The sequence below is a fragment of the Astatotilapia calliptera genome, chromosome 5, assembly GCF_964374335.1.
Source record: "Astatotilapia calliptera chromosome 5, fAstCal68.1, whole genome shotgun sequence".
Taxonomy (NCBI): Eukaryota; Metazoa; Chordata; class Actinopteri; order Cichliformes; family Cichlidae; genus Astatotilapia; species Astatotilapia calliptera.
This window is the reverse complement of record NC_137426.1, coordinates 35,136,434-35,151,910: the sequence shown is the minus strand read 5'-3', so window position 1 is coordinate 35,151,910 and position 15,477 is coordinate 35,136,434. Positions and strand designations below refer to the sequence as shown.

The 15,477-nt window shown below is 41.5% G+C and overlaps 2 protein-coding genes across 3 annotated transcripts in view; one reads left to right on the top strand and one right to left on the bottom strand.

Moving 5' to 3' along the window:
* Positions 1-6,542, bottom strand: part of cfap92 (cilia and flagella associated protein 92 (putative)) — a 19,775-nt gene extending 13,233 nt beyond the window's left edge. The window contains exons 1-9 of one of the 2 annotated variants that reach the window (XM_026169041.2): positions 4,820-6,542; positions 4,638-4,730; positions 2,879-3,118; positions 2,544-2,725; positions 2,151-2,367; positions 1,505-1,624; positions 1,317-1,412; positions 1,040-1,224; positions 66-901 (exon numbers count right to left, since the gene is read on the bottom strand). In XM_026169041.2, the coding sequence (XP_026024826.2) occupies positions 66-901; positions 1,040-1,224; positions 1,317-1,412; positions 1,505-1,624; positions 2,151-2,367; positions 2,544-2,725; positions 2,879-3,118; position 4,638 (1,877 nt within the window). In that variant the 5' untranslated portion in view covers positions 4,639-4,730; positions 4,820-6,542. The remainder of the gene's footprint in view (positions 1-65; positions 902-1,039; positions 1,225-1,316; positions 1,413-1,504; positions 1,625-2,150; positions 2,368-2,543; positions 2,726-2,878; positions 3,119-4,637; positions 4,731-4,819) is intronic. The other variant, XM_026169042.2, reaches the window with a different exon arrangement.
* Positions 5,882-15,477, top strand: part of efcc1 (EF-hand and coiled-coil domain containing 1) — a 23,582-nt gene continuing 13,986 nt past the window's right edge. The window contains exons 1-2 of the mRNA XM_026169044.2: positions 5,882-7,338; positions 8,756-9,171. Of these exons, the coding sequence (XP_026024829.1) occupies positions 6,661-7,338; positions 8,756-9,171 (1,094 nt within the window). The 5' untranslated portion in view covers positions 5,882-6,660. The remainder of the gene's footprint in view (positions 7,339-8,755; positions 9,172-15,477) is intronic.

Sequence of the window (15,477 nt, the reverse complement as noted above, 5' to 3'; positions counted from 1 at the left end):
GCAGGCAGCACAGGTGAAAATTGTTAACACCGGCTGTTGGGACAAGACAGCACGGGTTGGCTTACTTCATAGGAATGGCTTCCCAGAGTCTCTTCACTGTTTTTTGTTTGAGCCCTTCAAGGACAAAGATGTGGGTCTTCTTATCTATCACATGAAACCCTGAAACAAAATCCAGATCCTTGGTCTCACTGTGCTCAAAATTCATTTGGTAATTTGACAGGGCTGTCTCTATGTTTTCCACTGAGCGTGAGCCCAGATGGAAAGCTGCCGCATTGATTTGCAGTATCTCCGACCTCAGCTTGGTCATCGCAGAGGAGTTGCTGTATCCAAAGAGGTAGACAATGCGGCCAAACGGACCCTTACAGGAGTCCTCATCACAGCTGTCATTCTGAACACTGAATGGGCAAGTTATCTCGACTTTGACTTTGAGTTGAGAATTGGCAGCGTAATAATGGCCTTGTGGCATTGGCTTCTCTGACATCTTCCTCTTGTGTGGGCTTCGCTCCCTGTCCAGTAGCAAAGGGCTGCATTTAACTGGCAAGCACACCTTTAGACTTTTCTTCCCCAGCAGTAGCTCAGAGAGGTTTAGTTTTGCAATACCATGAGGATTAATGGCTGAAGACTTCTGCTGTAATACCGATCCACCGAACTGGATGTCATGCTCTGACACAGTCCCAAGTGTCTGGGTTTTCAGCGCTTCCGATTTCTGGTCACGATCATGAACCTCTATCTCCAGAGGTGGACCGGATAGGAACTCGTATAGCTCTTTACGACTCATCAAACCAGTCAAGATTACATTCACATCTCTGAAGTAGATGTTGGTGTCCTGCTTGTGATAGTTTGTCCTGTGTTCATTTAAATTATGGAACTTATACTGGCAATAAACGGGCATACATTTCTCCTGAAAAAGAAATCATCCAGAAAATGACTCAGAGCTGAAAGTTGAAACCACAGCCCACTACCAGAAAGGGCAGACTGGGTAAGAAATAAATTGAACACATAGAAAGGTGTCAAAACTAAAACGATGTGTACATCCCACCTGTAGGATGTGAAAAGGCACTGACGATGAAGGCAGTGAAGTGGCTGACAAAATTGTGATAACAAGTGGATTGAGTTCAGCCTTCAGTTGGTCTGACATCAGTGGTTCATCCAGAGAAATGTTGAAGATGATCTCAAAAACCCCAGAAGAACAGACTGGGATGTTCTCAGTCAGTGAGTTCTCACCTGACAGTCAGAAAATACAAGCTCACATAAGAAAATAGGAACAGTGCTTTGTTTTCAGCTGACCAGCACTGGTGATTATGAGATTGACTCACCTGCCAACAAACAAACAGGGCTGATTTCAAATGATGCAGTGCCACTATCTCTGATGGCATCGAGGTCATGATAATCACTCGTGGTTTTTTCAAAACCTGTTTTAAGTTTGAAAAAATGTATTCATTAAGAAGTATAAAAGTATGACACACTGATATACATAAAATATTCATTGTTGTAATGCACATACCCGTTTCTGGTCCCACATCTGGACTGAGATCAACACAAAAATTGCTTCTTTGTCTTTTAGATGTGTGTGTCTTATTTTCACACAGGCTCCTCAGCTTGTTCACCATCGTCTCAATACAACCTGAGTAAAAATATAAAGTTCATAATTCCATAACACAATAGGAGGGTTTTTCCTGGCTCACGCCGGGTTTCCGGGCTTTGGATGGTGACTAATCACAGAGACTGTGTTTCCTTACTTAACAGACGTCTCTGTAGTCCCCTGTAATTTCTGGCCATTTGATTCTTGAGTCAATTGAAGCCCTTGTAAATCAAACTGGTTAAAGCATTTCTATCCCTCTAAAGACAAGTGCGTCATATTTGATACACGGGTTTTTGTGATTATAAATTGCCAATGGGTGTGAATGGTTGCCAGCCTCTTTGTGCTAGAGACAGCAAATCTGTCCAGGCTGTACCCTGCCTCTCGATCTATGATAGCTGAGGTAGGCTCCAGCCCCCTGCGACCCCAATAAGGATAAGCGGAAGAAAATGAATGGATATAATTTTCTGGCGATTACTTCATGGTTCAGACAGAAAGCTGAAAACTCTTTTTATGCTGAATAGGTGTAATATTTTGATCATTTTTAAGAAAATTGGAAATGGATGCTCACCGCACTCTGTTTCATCCTCAGACAGCTCCTGTGACAGTTTGAAGGCTCTGACTCTTTCGTAGCGGGCTTGGCTGCAAAGTTTATCCTTAGTGTTCCAAATCTGAAGCCTGATCTTATGAGGTAGAAGACTGATGAGCACATCCCTGTTGAGTCCGATGTTAAACTTCTGGGCCCAGCCAACCCAAATCTGATCTCCCTCAAGCCACGTTCTTAGAATCTGTTCACATTTATTTTTGCATTAGACAAACTCAAAGTTGTATTCAACAGCAGCCTGAGCAGTCAACTATTTACCGTAACTCTACACCACGAGATACTCCCATCCACTTATGATGTTCATGAATTGTTCATTAATGTCACACACACACATACACAAACAAAGAGGATCCTATTTACCTTGCACTCGTCTTCTCTGTATATTTTTGCTGCCGGCCCAAATACTAGTATGTCCACTTTAACCGTCTCAGTATCACCTGGCAACAATTTGTATTCAATATGATAGCAGCTCTGAGCTTTGTGGACCGACACATTCTTTGATTTCATTGCTTTCTCAGAATCTTCAGGAGCACTGACTTCCCCTGCAAGAGGCCAAATGTGCAGGAATGAGATTTAGAATCAAAACACTATTACATTACAGCAGATATGTAGAGCCTGTCAAATTCAACCGTCTCACTCTGACCATCTAAACAGAGCTAATAATAATTGTTTATATGTTCTGTGGACAATCTTACCCTGTGGAACGGCTAGAGCTATGTAAACTGTCCATGTGACGTAGTAGGCACTGTCATCTGTTTGCACTTTAATATCCTCATATGAATCGGTGCTGGACAACAGTTCAGTCTCAAAGACGAGGACTTCTTTCTGTTCTTTCTCTGAAATGTTTTCGTCATCACAGGTTGGGTTACAAACACTCTTCTCTGACATGTTGCCTTTTGGGTCAGACTTTGCTGGAATAGTTTCCCTGGAAAACACTGAAAGAAAACAGCAAATGAAGCTACGCCAAAACCTTTTGGGATTTTCTTACCTGGATGATTGAGCATGCATCAAGACAAATGATGATACATTTTACATGGAAATGTGTAATTGTGAGGAAGCAGCTTATCTCAATCCTAGCCCAATCCCTTGCTTGACCGCTATGCTGAGTGGATCAGGCAGTTTTCTTATGCAAGGGGGTTTGACACAAAGGTCTGGCTCCACTTTTCTCTTTGAAAGAAAGAGTTGCTGCAAATCCAAACTGTTCTGTGTAATCAAGTTTATCCTGTGATGTAACATTTCTATCCTGATGAAAATGCCTCATCCACAGTGCACAGAGGCTCGCTGAATGGTTTGATGAGGACAATATGATTCACAGATCTAAAGCAAGATGGAAGGTTTTAGATAGAGCTCTCCACTACCCTCATCAGACAACCAAATGAGAGAATATCCTTTGTTAGAATGGTTTTCAGCCTTCAAGTAGCACAGAGGTAAAGCAGAGAATCAATATACAGGCCTGATGTGTTCATGGAAAGATGGCCCAACACTGTCCTTTGTGTATCATTGTGTAGCATGAATTTGTCCTTTGACACATGTTTATGAAACAGGTATAAAACTAAAAATATTCTTACTTATTTATTCCCTGAAAAAAATGCCAAGCAAACAATCTAGAGCAAGATGCTTGACTACATCTTAATGACACTAATTTTAAGTAACAGAAACAAAAGCTGACCAATACCTTGATCTCAATAACCTTTAATAAGCAGATTTGAAACACTAATACGAGTGTAACAATTTCCAAAGAAAATATGTTTTGGTTCGCACTGAAGTAGATGAATGAATGAATGAATGAAACTTTTTCTTACAAGCTTGATCCTTTGATTATGACATGGAACATGAACAAAAAATAGACTCCTTAATTGTTACTGTTATGTACATATTTTCAGTTCACTAAATACCTAAATCATTTTTGAGAAAACTATTCACCTGACCAGTACTCCCTGACACAGATATCAGTGTGGTATGTGCAGCTGGAATTGGGAGATGATATAACTGATGTTTTTCTTGCAGTTTGTGGTGTTGGTTTCAGAATTATCACAGCCCCGCAAACAAATCAGAGATTACTGAGAGATATCCTTATTAAACAAAAGCACAGTAAGTAAGCAACTGAGTTGCATTGTCAAATGTCAAGATACACAAGGGATTAATTACTTATGTAATTGTTCTTGAAGGAAATCTAACTGGAGAGAGGTGGTCCAACCTGTACGTGTGCCATCGCCCTGCCATGTGGCTGTTTCAGCAGGACAATGCCCGCCGCCCCCACCCCGCCTTTGCCAGAGTACCGTAGGTCTTTCTGGCTCAGGTTCGTACCCAGAAACAGCCAGCATTTAGTCCCAATTATTCATGAAAGGCAGCCGGCTCAAATTTGAGTACAAAAATTTGATTTCAGTTTTGCACGGCAATTTCCGCAAAATGTGTAACAGGCCTATAAATATTACAAATTAATTATTAGCATACTTTACCGCCTTCGCTCGGTCTCTTTCGTCTCAGATGAAGGTTAGCTTACAGCTTCCTGCAGCCTTTAGAGTCCATTAACTTCAGCGTCACTCACTGTAAACCCGTGACCATGACAAGAGTTTACATTATATCTCAGTTTATATAAATTACACAACGAAACGACATAAAAAAGTTCAACCTACGTGATTTTCAGGAGTGCAACGCATGGTGACAACGCAGTGGTTGTCCATGGCAACGGCTGTAGTGAAGGACGTCAGGCGCACCCCTGCCCTCACGCGCCGTTCAGATAAGGAGGCAGCGTCTTTTCCTTCGCTTTCTTTCTTTCTTTCCTTCCTTTTTTTTTTTTTTTTTTGTTTCTTTTCCAAGTTTAATGACAAGTCCAAAATATCCTAGGTTCAAAGTTTTAGGCGGGCTCAGCGCCCAATAATAATATCACGCAGGCAGTGCCTTAATTGATATTTAGGGAATATGCTGTTTGCAATCGTAATCAACCCTTTTCACATTTACAAACCTCAGTTTAACTGGATAAACATTACAATGATACCTTCAAAAGCAACTGAGTTAGTTGGATAACCGGTTGTGGTGTCTAAGAATATGTCTTGGTCTGAGTGAATAATCAGAGATTTCAATTTAATCCACCCGTTTTAGGGAGCCTTTAGTTATCGACCCCAAGGCGAAATGGCTCAGTCATTAAAGAGGTTAAAGAACTATTTGTGGCAAAGCAGATAAGATGAGAAACATGCACAGCATTATTTCACTCTCTTAATCGCAGAAACTGGAAAATCACCATACCACTCCACAGACCTATTTACTGAGCAAACTAGCAACAGAGGGGGTTTTTATATCAGTTTTTGAATTCATACACTACAAAACCTCCCTTTATTATGCAGACTCGGCATTATGTATCTCAGTTTCAGGAGTGGAGAACAACTTTGTAGTCCATCACATGAAAGTAGTGGCAGCCATCCTGTTCAGCCATGTTTCAGTGGGAATCCTGTAAATTGCTGCCATTAATATTCATTTTCTGTACAGAATATTCAGCATTTTAAGTGTGTTACTGGAAAACATGCAAAAAACCCATGAAAAATATGAAAAATGTTATAGCATAACATTCTGAGCTTGATCAGTATGTTTTTTTCTAATAGTTTATCAAGCTCTCTTTCCCATTAAATGATAAAATTGTGGATATTGCTAAATTTTGCTAATACGCTCGGCCTTTCAAATTGAGTCTCACACACTTTGCCATTGCAGTATTTATTTTATTTTATTTTATTTGTTACAAGCTTTTAAATTTGGGATTAGAAGAAGAGGCAGGTGTTTACCGAACCTGAAGTCCCGTCCCTAGCTCTAACCTTTGATGCTGGGTGACTTGGTGGACATTAAATATATTAATAGCTCACTTATTGGGAGGATCAACAGGCTTACATGTAAGTAGATGAGATTTTTCAGGGTACCAGCACTTAAAATAAAATGAAAATCAACAGGGAAAAGTACAGAAGATAACTACAGAACAAAAATGTAACTCCACAGACCGAGCTCACGCATTACATCATGCACAAAGCAAGGTGCAAAAAGTACAAACCCCCCCCCATAGAAGAGTGTGTTTTCCCTGCACACAGACCATGGAGTGGAATTTTCTTCAGCTTAAAATAAAAGACATTATGCAGCACGGGCTGTAAGTCTCTGGGGCGCCTTACATCTTAACAAAGTCTAACCCAAGTGAATGAGAAAAGTTTACACACCTGGTGCCAATTACAGTCAGACGCACGGCAGTTGGAGGCCGTTATAACACGCGGAGTGTTGGAGCTGCATTGCTGAGCGCTGTTTGGGACCCCTTGTTGTGGATTTTGGGGGCAGTGCTAAATTCAAATCTGCTCGGGCTCAACACACGCCTCGTTTCGAGCTGCGCCACTGTGCTCCAGGTTTTCGCGCAGAGCGAGAAACGAAACGCACACGGGATGCTGCGAGGAGAAACACAGCAACTCCAGTTCAGTTCGAGGAAATATGACTTTGCTCAGTAGAAATGATGGATGCGATAGACTCCGTTGATCCATACAGCCGACCAGCGCGCAGGACACAATGGATAGTCAGCACCCTGGCTTACCATTACGGACTGGACCGGGGAGTGGAGAACGAGATTATTGTTTTGGCCACCGGGTTGGATCAGTATCTGCAGGAGATTTTCCACCACATGGACTATCAAGGTGCAGGCAAAATCCCCGTGGAGGAGTTTAACATCCTGTGTGAAGTTTTGGGACTGGACAAAGACTCGGAGGACACAGAATGCGTCGACGTTTTAGACAATTTGCCCAGCGAACTCACTTTCAGACAGTTCCACGCCAAACTGTGCGGGTACTTCAGCACTAAGGCTGGCTGCCAGTATGAGAACGGCCGGCTGCTGGTCGGGATGGACAGCGAGCACATAGAGACTCAGATCCGCTTGAGGAGCCCGCTGAAGCGCCGAGAGAAGCTGTTGTCTGTGGGAGCGAGCAGCGGCCCCTCTCCTCTCCCGGAGGGGCGGCACGCCTCCGGCTGCAGGCTTGGCTCCTGCACCCGGGAGTGCTACGAGGAGATCGTGGCCCTGGAGGAAGCGGAGGATCGAATAGCCAAACTGGAGGATGAGAATGCGAGTTTGAGGGAGTTGATCGAGGACATGCGAGCCGCACTTCAGAGCAGTGATGCCCGCTGTTTGGCTCTGCAGGTGAGAAGCGGGATTTTAAATACTCTGTCTGTCCATATAGTGTAATTTTTAGGATGTAATATCTTTCACTTGGATCTTCCAAGCCCATAAAAATATGCAATATGCGTCCATAGGCCTTTTGTAAAAGAACAGGAGTGCTGCTGGGGCCCAAGCTTTACTGAGGGGACCAACGCTAGGAAGTAGTTATTCGTGACTTTGAAATTGTTAATACATAATTTCTAACAACTAATTACTGACAAGAAAGCAGATCCCATTTTTCTGGTTTCTCCTGCAGGAAATATGAACATGTCTCCTGTGGTCTCACTCCCCAGAAAAACCCCCAAAAGCCACAGACTCAGCCCCCTTCGTTACTTTGGACAATTTCATTCATTAGGAACAGTGACCAGTAAATGTCGACTGAGTCCTAAATTGTGAGTTTGTTTCCTGGCCGGTGTTGTGGATGGGTCCATTGTCAGACTTTATGAATTAGCACCAGCTAAGACACATGTTGTTTCAGCTTTACAGGCTTGTTTGCACAGGGCTTATGAGGACTTGGCAGGGCTGGAGAAAGGGTTCATATTCAGATGGTCATAGGAGGGGTTCAATCTGGACCTCCTAACAGGTTCAAGCAGCTCCTCTGCAGTTGTAAGCATTCATAAGGTTTTAATGAAAAGCAAAATACATTAGCATTAAACTAAAATGTCTGCTAGACGAAGTTAAAAAGCTAGTCAAGTTTAAAATAAATTCATTTATATTTATAGAGTACCACTTCACAGCAACAGTTGTCACTGTTTAAATTGTAAAGACCCTACAACATTAGAGAGAGAACTGCAATGATCAGACGATCCATAACCAGAGGTTTAAACAACTGTTTAACAGGAAGAGACCTCCTTCAAAAAAATCAGTCAGGGATGGGGAACACTCTGCCACAGGGGAAAAGAGACCAACTTGGCAACCTATAGCTTATACAATTTCACATCTCATTTATTCATTAAGAAATGAATTCAAGCTTAGCAACCCTTTATAAAGGGTGAGAAACTCATAAACAGCTGTCAACAAATCACGATGAGATGTAATCCTGATACTAGTTTTCAAGAGAAACATTACATTCCTGGTTTTTATTTTGATATGTGCCAGTTAAAATGTTTGTTTATTGGTACAGGGATTGGGGAGACTTGGAACAACAATTTCCAAAACCCACATATTTCATATTCTGATAGCACATACAGCACAAGAGCAAGTTGGTTTTAGATATATGATTGCTGACACCTTAACACCAAGAGATGTTTTTCACAGCCTCGCAGCCCAAAGGAGTTATTCATTTTCGCAATCTATTAAAACAACACTTCTTTATGGTTTCCTACAAATGCAAGACCTGCTTAGTCATGTTTTAGTAAGTTATGGGAATATCTCAGTTATTTCATTTGTTTCGATTCAGGTCGGACTGTGGAAAAGCCACTCCAAACACAAAGCAGACGAAGGCTGTTTTGTCGCTCACCAGAAGCAAGCCATGCAGAAAAAAATGGCCAACACCAACCTGAAAAGCTTACAGAACATAATCCACGAAATAGAGCTGCTGCGTAGCTCGCAAGATCGGCAGGTGGAGGAAGCCATGCGTTGTAATCAGAGACTGGAGCAGGAACTGTGGAGCTCTAAAGAGACTGTGGCTGCGTTGGAGGACTGCAACAGGGCACTGAAGAGGGAGCAGGTGGCCATGAGAAGGAAGGTGGAGGAGGCCCGACAGGCGCTGCTCAGCGGGCTGGGTAAAGTGAAGGAACTGGAGGCAAAGGCAAATCATGTATCAGCACTGCAGAGACACATCCTTCAGCTGGAATCAGAGCTCCTCTACTACAGGTGAAAACTCTCAGCTTCACATGTAGCATTTAAGTCTGAGCAAACAGCAGTATTTTAATGTTTGGGTTGGAGTATAGAATTTTGTCAAGACTCGATCCTGCACCATGTTGACTGAACTACTATTGGTTTTATATTAACTACTTATTGTAGTGATAGCAGTTGCTTGGAACAGTTAACTTACTTTCTGACGTACTGTTATTCCCAAACACTAGTTCTATTTTTTACCAGAACGCAGTCTTCAGTCTGTAAAAAAACATCTTAATGACATTTATTCCTTTATAAAACATTTGCCGCATCTTTAATTTCTCATATCCTGCATTTACATTTTCTTGGTGGCCTGTTTCTTTGTCATTGCTTCATTTCTTGGCAGTCATTAGAACAGGGGAAGCAAAAACATAAGGTCTGAGTTTGCTTCTACAATGGCTAACTGCATTCATGCATACCCCTCATTAGATTTACCTGCACAATGCAGTTTTGCTCATTGTGGTTCCATCACATACAAAACCTTCACAGATTCTTAATAGATGGAAAGAAAAAAAACTCAGTTGTGTTTGTAGTCTGTGTCATTTATTTGGAAAAGTTTTCTTTAATGGCAGTCCACTGTTTAAAAAACAAAACAAAAGAAAACACACAATGTATTCGAGTTACAGAAGTTTTTTTTTTTTCCCATCTTTTTGAAATGACATTAGTGATGAAGAAAATTAGTAGCATAGCTCACAAGCTGGCAAGCACATCCACCAGGAGATTGGAGAAGCAGTTTCACCATGGTTGGCGTCACCAATTGGTACAAGTTTATTAGATTTATTGTGGAGGGTAAACTGATGATTATCATACAAACATAAATATATTTCCAGAAAATCTGCCAAAACAAAAATGCATGTCATTTAATGCATTGTTGTTCTGAGCTGGATGGTCAAGATTTAACAGCTGGTCAAATTCTCTTGGTTTTTTTAACTAGAAATGACTCAGTGTATCTTTGTACCTTTACATAAAGATGTGGGGTGATGACACTACATGTTTATAGAGAGAGCGCGTAGACTAGACATAAGCCTTTCTGCTAGGTTCAACCAGCTGTTAAACCCCCAGCATAGCAAGTGTCATGAGAAGCAAGGGCTTGTTTTGGCACGTTATTGCATTAGAAAGGCCTTTGTGGCGAGAATCAACCATAACGAATTATAATTCCTCCTACAGTAGGTTGAAATGACTCTATTTACCTCTGGCTTCATGCCTGGAAAGCTCTCCCATGCTATTTATAAAGGCTTGATGTGGCCTTACTATTCCAATTTTCAGTCTTGTTGTGTTTGAGTTTATTGAATGAGGCTTCGTGTGTGGCAGGTCAGTCTTGCCTGAGCTCCACTACTGTTGGGAACTATTCATTTTGGTGGAAGTAAGGGTGTAATTGCACTTTTAAAGTACAAAGCCTTTGGTTTAATGTTTATCTCTGGGTCTGTTGTCCCCACTGCAACCATGTAATCAAGTCTGCAGGTCTGGCAGATGTCTCTAAATGCTTGTAATGTCTACATAATGCTGCTATTATAGCGTCATGGACAACCAGAGCTGTATGATTAAAGTCTTCACTCCTACCTGCATATATAGGTAAAATCACTTTTAGCAGCCAAGGTGCCCTTCCTTTTTTAACCCTAAACACTGCTAATATATGCACACTGTGTTTCAAAGGCTTTTCACTGCCCCTCCATTGATGCCCTAATGGCGAATAATTCAATAACACAAAGGCGAGAGAGAGTTCCATTGAGTAGGAGCCTGAACAGACTGACCGTTCTCATCAATCTTTGTTCACTTCTTTCACTCTGCTCCCACATGAGCAATAGCACATAGGCACCCCCAACCTATGGAACTTAGCAACCAAGCCCCTATTCTCAACGAAAGCCTCAAAGCTTGCTCGCTCACAATATATCCAAGGACACAGTAAGAAGAAACATGTGAGAACTTTCTGGTGCTCTTTTATGTCTTTCATCAAAATGATGTTTCTTTAAAATAAAATCATGATTCTTTCAATTTGCTGTCTGAAATATCACAGATGATATGTTTTGACAGGCAAAATAGGTCTTTGAAATGATTGACTATAACTTTATCCCCACGGCTTATTTCTAAAATGCTGTGACAAGTAATAAGATTATCTCTGACGCTGCTGGATTTTCAGAGATTCTGCTACAGAGCCGTAGGAAAGGTACAGCAGAAGCAATTTAGAACCAGATAATCACACATCCTTATGATGATGAATCCTTATAGTGTTCACCTTAACTTGACAGGGCAACAACTGATTTTTTTTTAGACTGCTTTGAGTTTGAAGAAAGCTTATAAAGATGAGGATATTTGAGGAGATTTTACTATGAGAAACTTCTCATAGTAAGATGGGTTTACAGTCTGATCAGCTGAAAGGGTTGATCAGCCATATTTTGTATAATAAGCAGGAAATTTACCTGAGAAAATGTAAAACGCACATCCTTCTAAGCATTAATCCACCAATTTTTTTTAAAAAAAACGTTTGACCAACTAAGACTACCAGCTTTCCACAGTCAAAGATAATAAGTAATAATAAATTGTTCCACTAATTCATCAATTCTTCATCCTTGATTGACTCTGCACATTCTTTTTACATACTAATTACACCTGTGTTTATTTACTTTTATCAGAATTTGCTGCCATTCCTTTAGGCAGCGTTCTGGAGGAAGTCCTTAATAGAGAAATGAGCTAAAATAAATACACTTTTTCAGTAGTTTAACAATTTTTTTTTTTTTTTTTTGTCATGTCAGTTTACTTACTTATATAATACTTGTGATTATATTAAAGTTACTGTCTAGAACAATGGAATGAAACCAAGTGCAAGTTAGCTTAGCAAAGGGTAACCAGTGTACACAGAGGGAAATATCTAAAAAAACATTATTTTGTTTTAATATTATAATATAGATACTATTTTAATACAATAAACATATATTAGTACAATAAACATCAACAATGTTGTAAGCTTACCGCTAGCTGTTTAATGCTAACAATCTGTGGGAAACACAGCAACATATTAGCCAATACGTTACATTTTGTTTTGCATGGTATGCTGAGCTTAGTTATCTCTTGGGTACTTGGGGTGGCTGTAGCTCAGGTGGCAGAGCAGGTCAGCCACTAATCAGAAGGTCGGTGGTTCGATCCCAGGCTGCATCCTGGCTGCATGCCAAATATCCTTGGGCAAGATACTAACCAGTTTGCCTACTGGTGGTGGTCAGAGGGCCCGGTGGCGCCTGTGTCCGGCAGCCTTGCCTCTGTCAGTGCGCCCCAGGGCAGCTGTGGCTACAATGTAGCTTGCCATTGCCAGTGTGTGAATGTGTGTGTGAATGGGTGAATGACTGAATGTAGTGTAAAGCGCTTTGGGGTCCTATGGACTAGAAAAGTGCTATACAAATGCAGGCCATTTACCATTTATGCAGTGAATGGTCATGAGAGCGAATACCAGTCTTTCTAATATTATCCATGGTAACGAAGCCAATACGCATTTCAGAAAAAGTAGCCTTTTCCTTTATTAGGCTTTCTTATAACTTTTCCTTCATGTGTTCTTTTTTTAGCATTCAGTGATATACAAGTTTCTTTTCTAGAAAAATCCCTTCTCAACTTTCCATCAGTATCCCAGCAGAGGTCCAATGTGCTCATCGTTACGTGGGTGTTGTTGCATAACATGTCTGCCATTACTTTGGATTGAATGCGAGAACAGAGCAGAGGCTGAGATTCAAGTGGGAACCACACCCTCAGGAGGACTTGATCAAGCACATCTCTGGAGAAGTCTTGGTGCAGCTGCAATGATATAAATTTGTTACTTTTGGTTCAGTTTGTGCTCTTTAGTTCCAGGAGTCAAACTGAGCTTAAATCAGTCACTGCAGTGTGTAGAGCTCTGTGGGCCAGACATACTAGACAATGGGAAGCACAGCGAGAGGAACAAAATGAGATGAGGGGGGGGAGGAAAGCTTACCATCTGGAGGAAGAAGCAAACACTCAGCTGTTTGTTCATGAAATGACGGACACTTTTGCAAGGGACGAAAGTGAGAGGGACAGATGTGTTCATTAGTTTCGAGTCCCAGAGAAAAGACATGAAGCAGAGAGTGCAAATAAGTCATTAAAAGTGAACTTTGGCTGCTTTTTATTCAAAACTTCTTGACCTTTAATAGTCATGTAGATCCAGGTGTCTCACTTTATAAAGTCCAGGGATTTCTAGCAAGCATACCAAGCACATGCGTACTACATGTGCAAGTTTAAAACTCACTCACTTTCATTTGCTGGCTTCTTCTAACCTCAGGCCATCTGAAGCCAGGCCCCAAGGGAGGCATAATCTCCTGGCCCTTTCATGCTCTCTGTATGGTGCCTGAGAGCAGAAAGAAGAGGAGGGTCTAGCATACCATTTATCTGCCTCAGCTCTAGAGCTGCAACATTGTGGGGAGCAGGTGCTGCCATGGCTTTCCTACCCTTTAAATAATGTGGAAAACACACTTGGGGATGTCTGGGACCTGTGGCATTCTGCTGTTGCTATCTCGCTGTAGTTCTTGAGCAGCCTTCAAAGCCCCACACTGCCAAGTGGACTCATTTTCACGCTGAAGTGCTGCCCTGTTCTCTCTGGTTTGGAGGTATGCTGACATCAGCAGAAAAACATGGCACACAAAATATCTTATAGGCGTGCGCCACCCACCCTCACTGGACTTCTCTCCCTTTAAAACTTCCCTCTGCTTTTAATACCGTCGTTTGTTTGACTTTAGAGGTTTCTTTGCACTTTGCTTGCTAAGGAAAGTTTAACCACCCTCTGTAAATGTTACAGCCATTAGTTTTTGGATTAAGTTCTCAGCTAGAGCAAAACAATAATCTGATCCCTAGAAGTGCTTTATTTGTATCCCAGAAACCAGCACATTGTTGGGCAGCCCAAGAGGACTTGATTAATAACCGTCAGCTATGTAAACAAAGCCCCCTCGCCTTTCCCTGTCAAGCTGCAGGGCATCGACAACTGACAAACTTCAAGTGCAAGCTCAGGTTTACAGTGTGCCCTCAGTTTTAACCTGCAGGGAAAGCGGACTGTCATTGACTGATGACACCTGAAAAAGGGAAACTGCTCTCGTGGGAGTGGAGGCAGGTCGACGATGATGGGGGAGGGGAGGTTATGTTGATGAAAAGTTCACTTCAGCGCCATGCTGTAATAAACACAGGGAGGACTCTGGGTGTCCTGGCTCTAACAACAAGCAGCTGGACTACCTCCCACCAGCCGAAAGAATGGCTTTCAGCTTTTGCTAATACAGTGCAGGATGCTATTAATTACAAAAGTCATGACATAGCACAGTAAAACTCTTTGTGTGTGTGTGTGTGTGTGTGTGTGTGTGTGTGTGTGTGTGTGTGTGTGTGTGTGTGTGTGTGTGTGTGTGTGTGTGTGTGTGTCTTTAGAGATCAATGATAATTAGGGTATATTATATTCCAACAAAAGAGCATTTTTCACTGTCAATATCAAATCAATAATACATGTAGCTCTATAAATGCATTTGTTGCTCCTGGCACATACATGTACTTTATTGAATTTCCCACATTAACATTATGAGCTCGTTCCAGGTCTAAATTTCATTTTGGCTAGAGATCAACCAGAAAGTGCTTTTTGATACATGAATCTGGTAAAAGAGAGTGAGAAGGAGAAATTGATCAGCCTCTCTATCGGTCCCGCTTGTAGAGTACTTCCTCCAAAATGATAAAGTCTGTTTTAAGTTTCCAGCAGATGTACATGACTAAATTCTGCCTTGATTCTCCAGCTGATTTATACCATACCCACGACCTCAGTTTGTTTCTGTTTTCTCCTTTTTTCTTATGAAGTGACAAAAAAGCTATTCTTAAAGGGGACATGTGCCCCAGATTTTTGTCCTTCTAGAGCAGCTTTGTGTGATTGATAGTTCAAATTAATCCTTATTGTGTTTTACTGGGCCTTGGTACAGGCCCTCAATTCATCCTCTGTCTGCAACACACCACTTTCCACTCCATTTAAGCCAACTTTCATTTGACTCGCTGCCTCTTATAAACCTACATTTTGAACAGCAAGTGGGAGAGGTGTCTTGGTTTGACATGAATGTAGGTGCCATGCACTGTCAGTTTGGACATTTGCTTCCTGCTGTTGGGTACCGGTGCAGTAGTAAATGGTCAGCCTTTTCACTGCCAAGAACATACTGTAGATTCGTTTAGTTATAGTAAACAACAGTAATGCTTTTTGAAATTGTTACTGACCATCTCTGCAAATGACTGCCAGCCCAATAATATTTCTTAAGATGAAATAAATATATG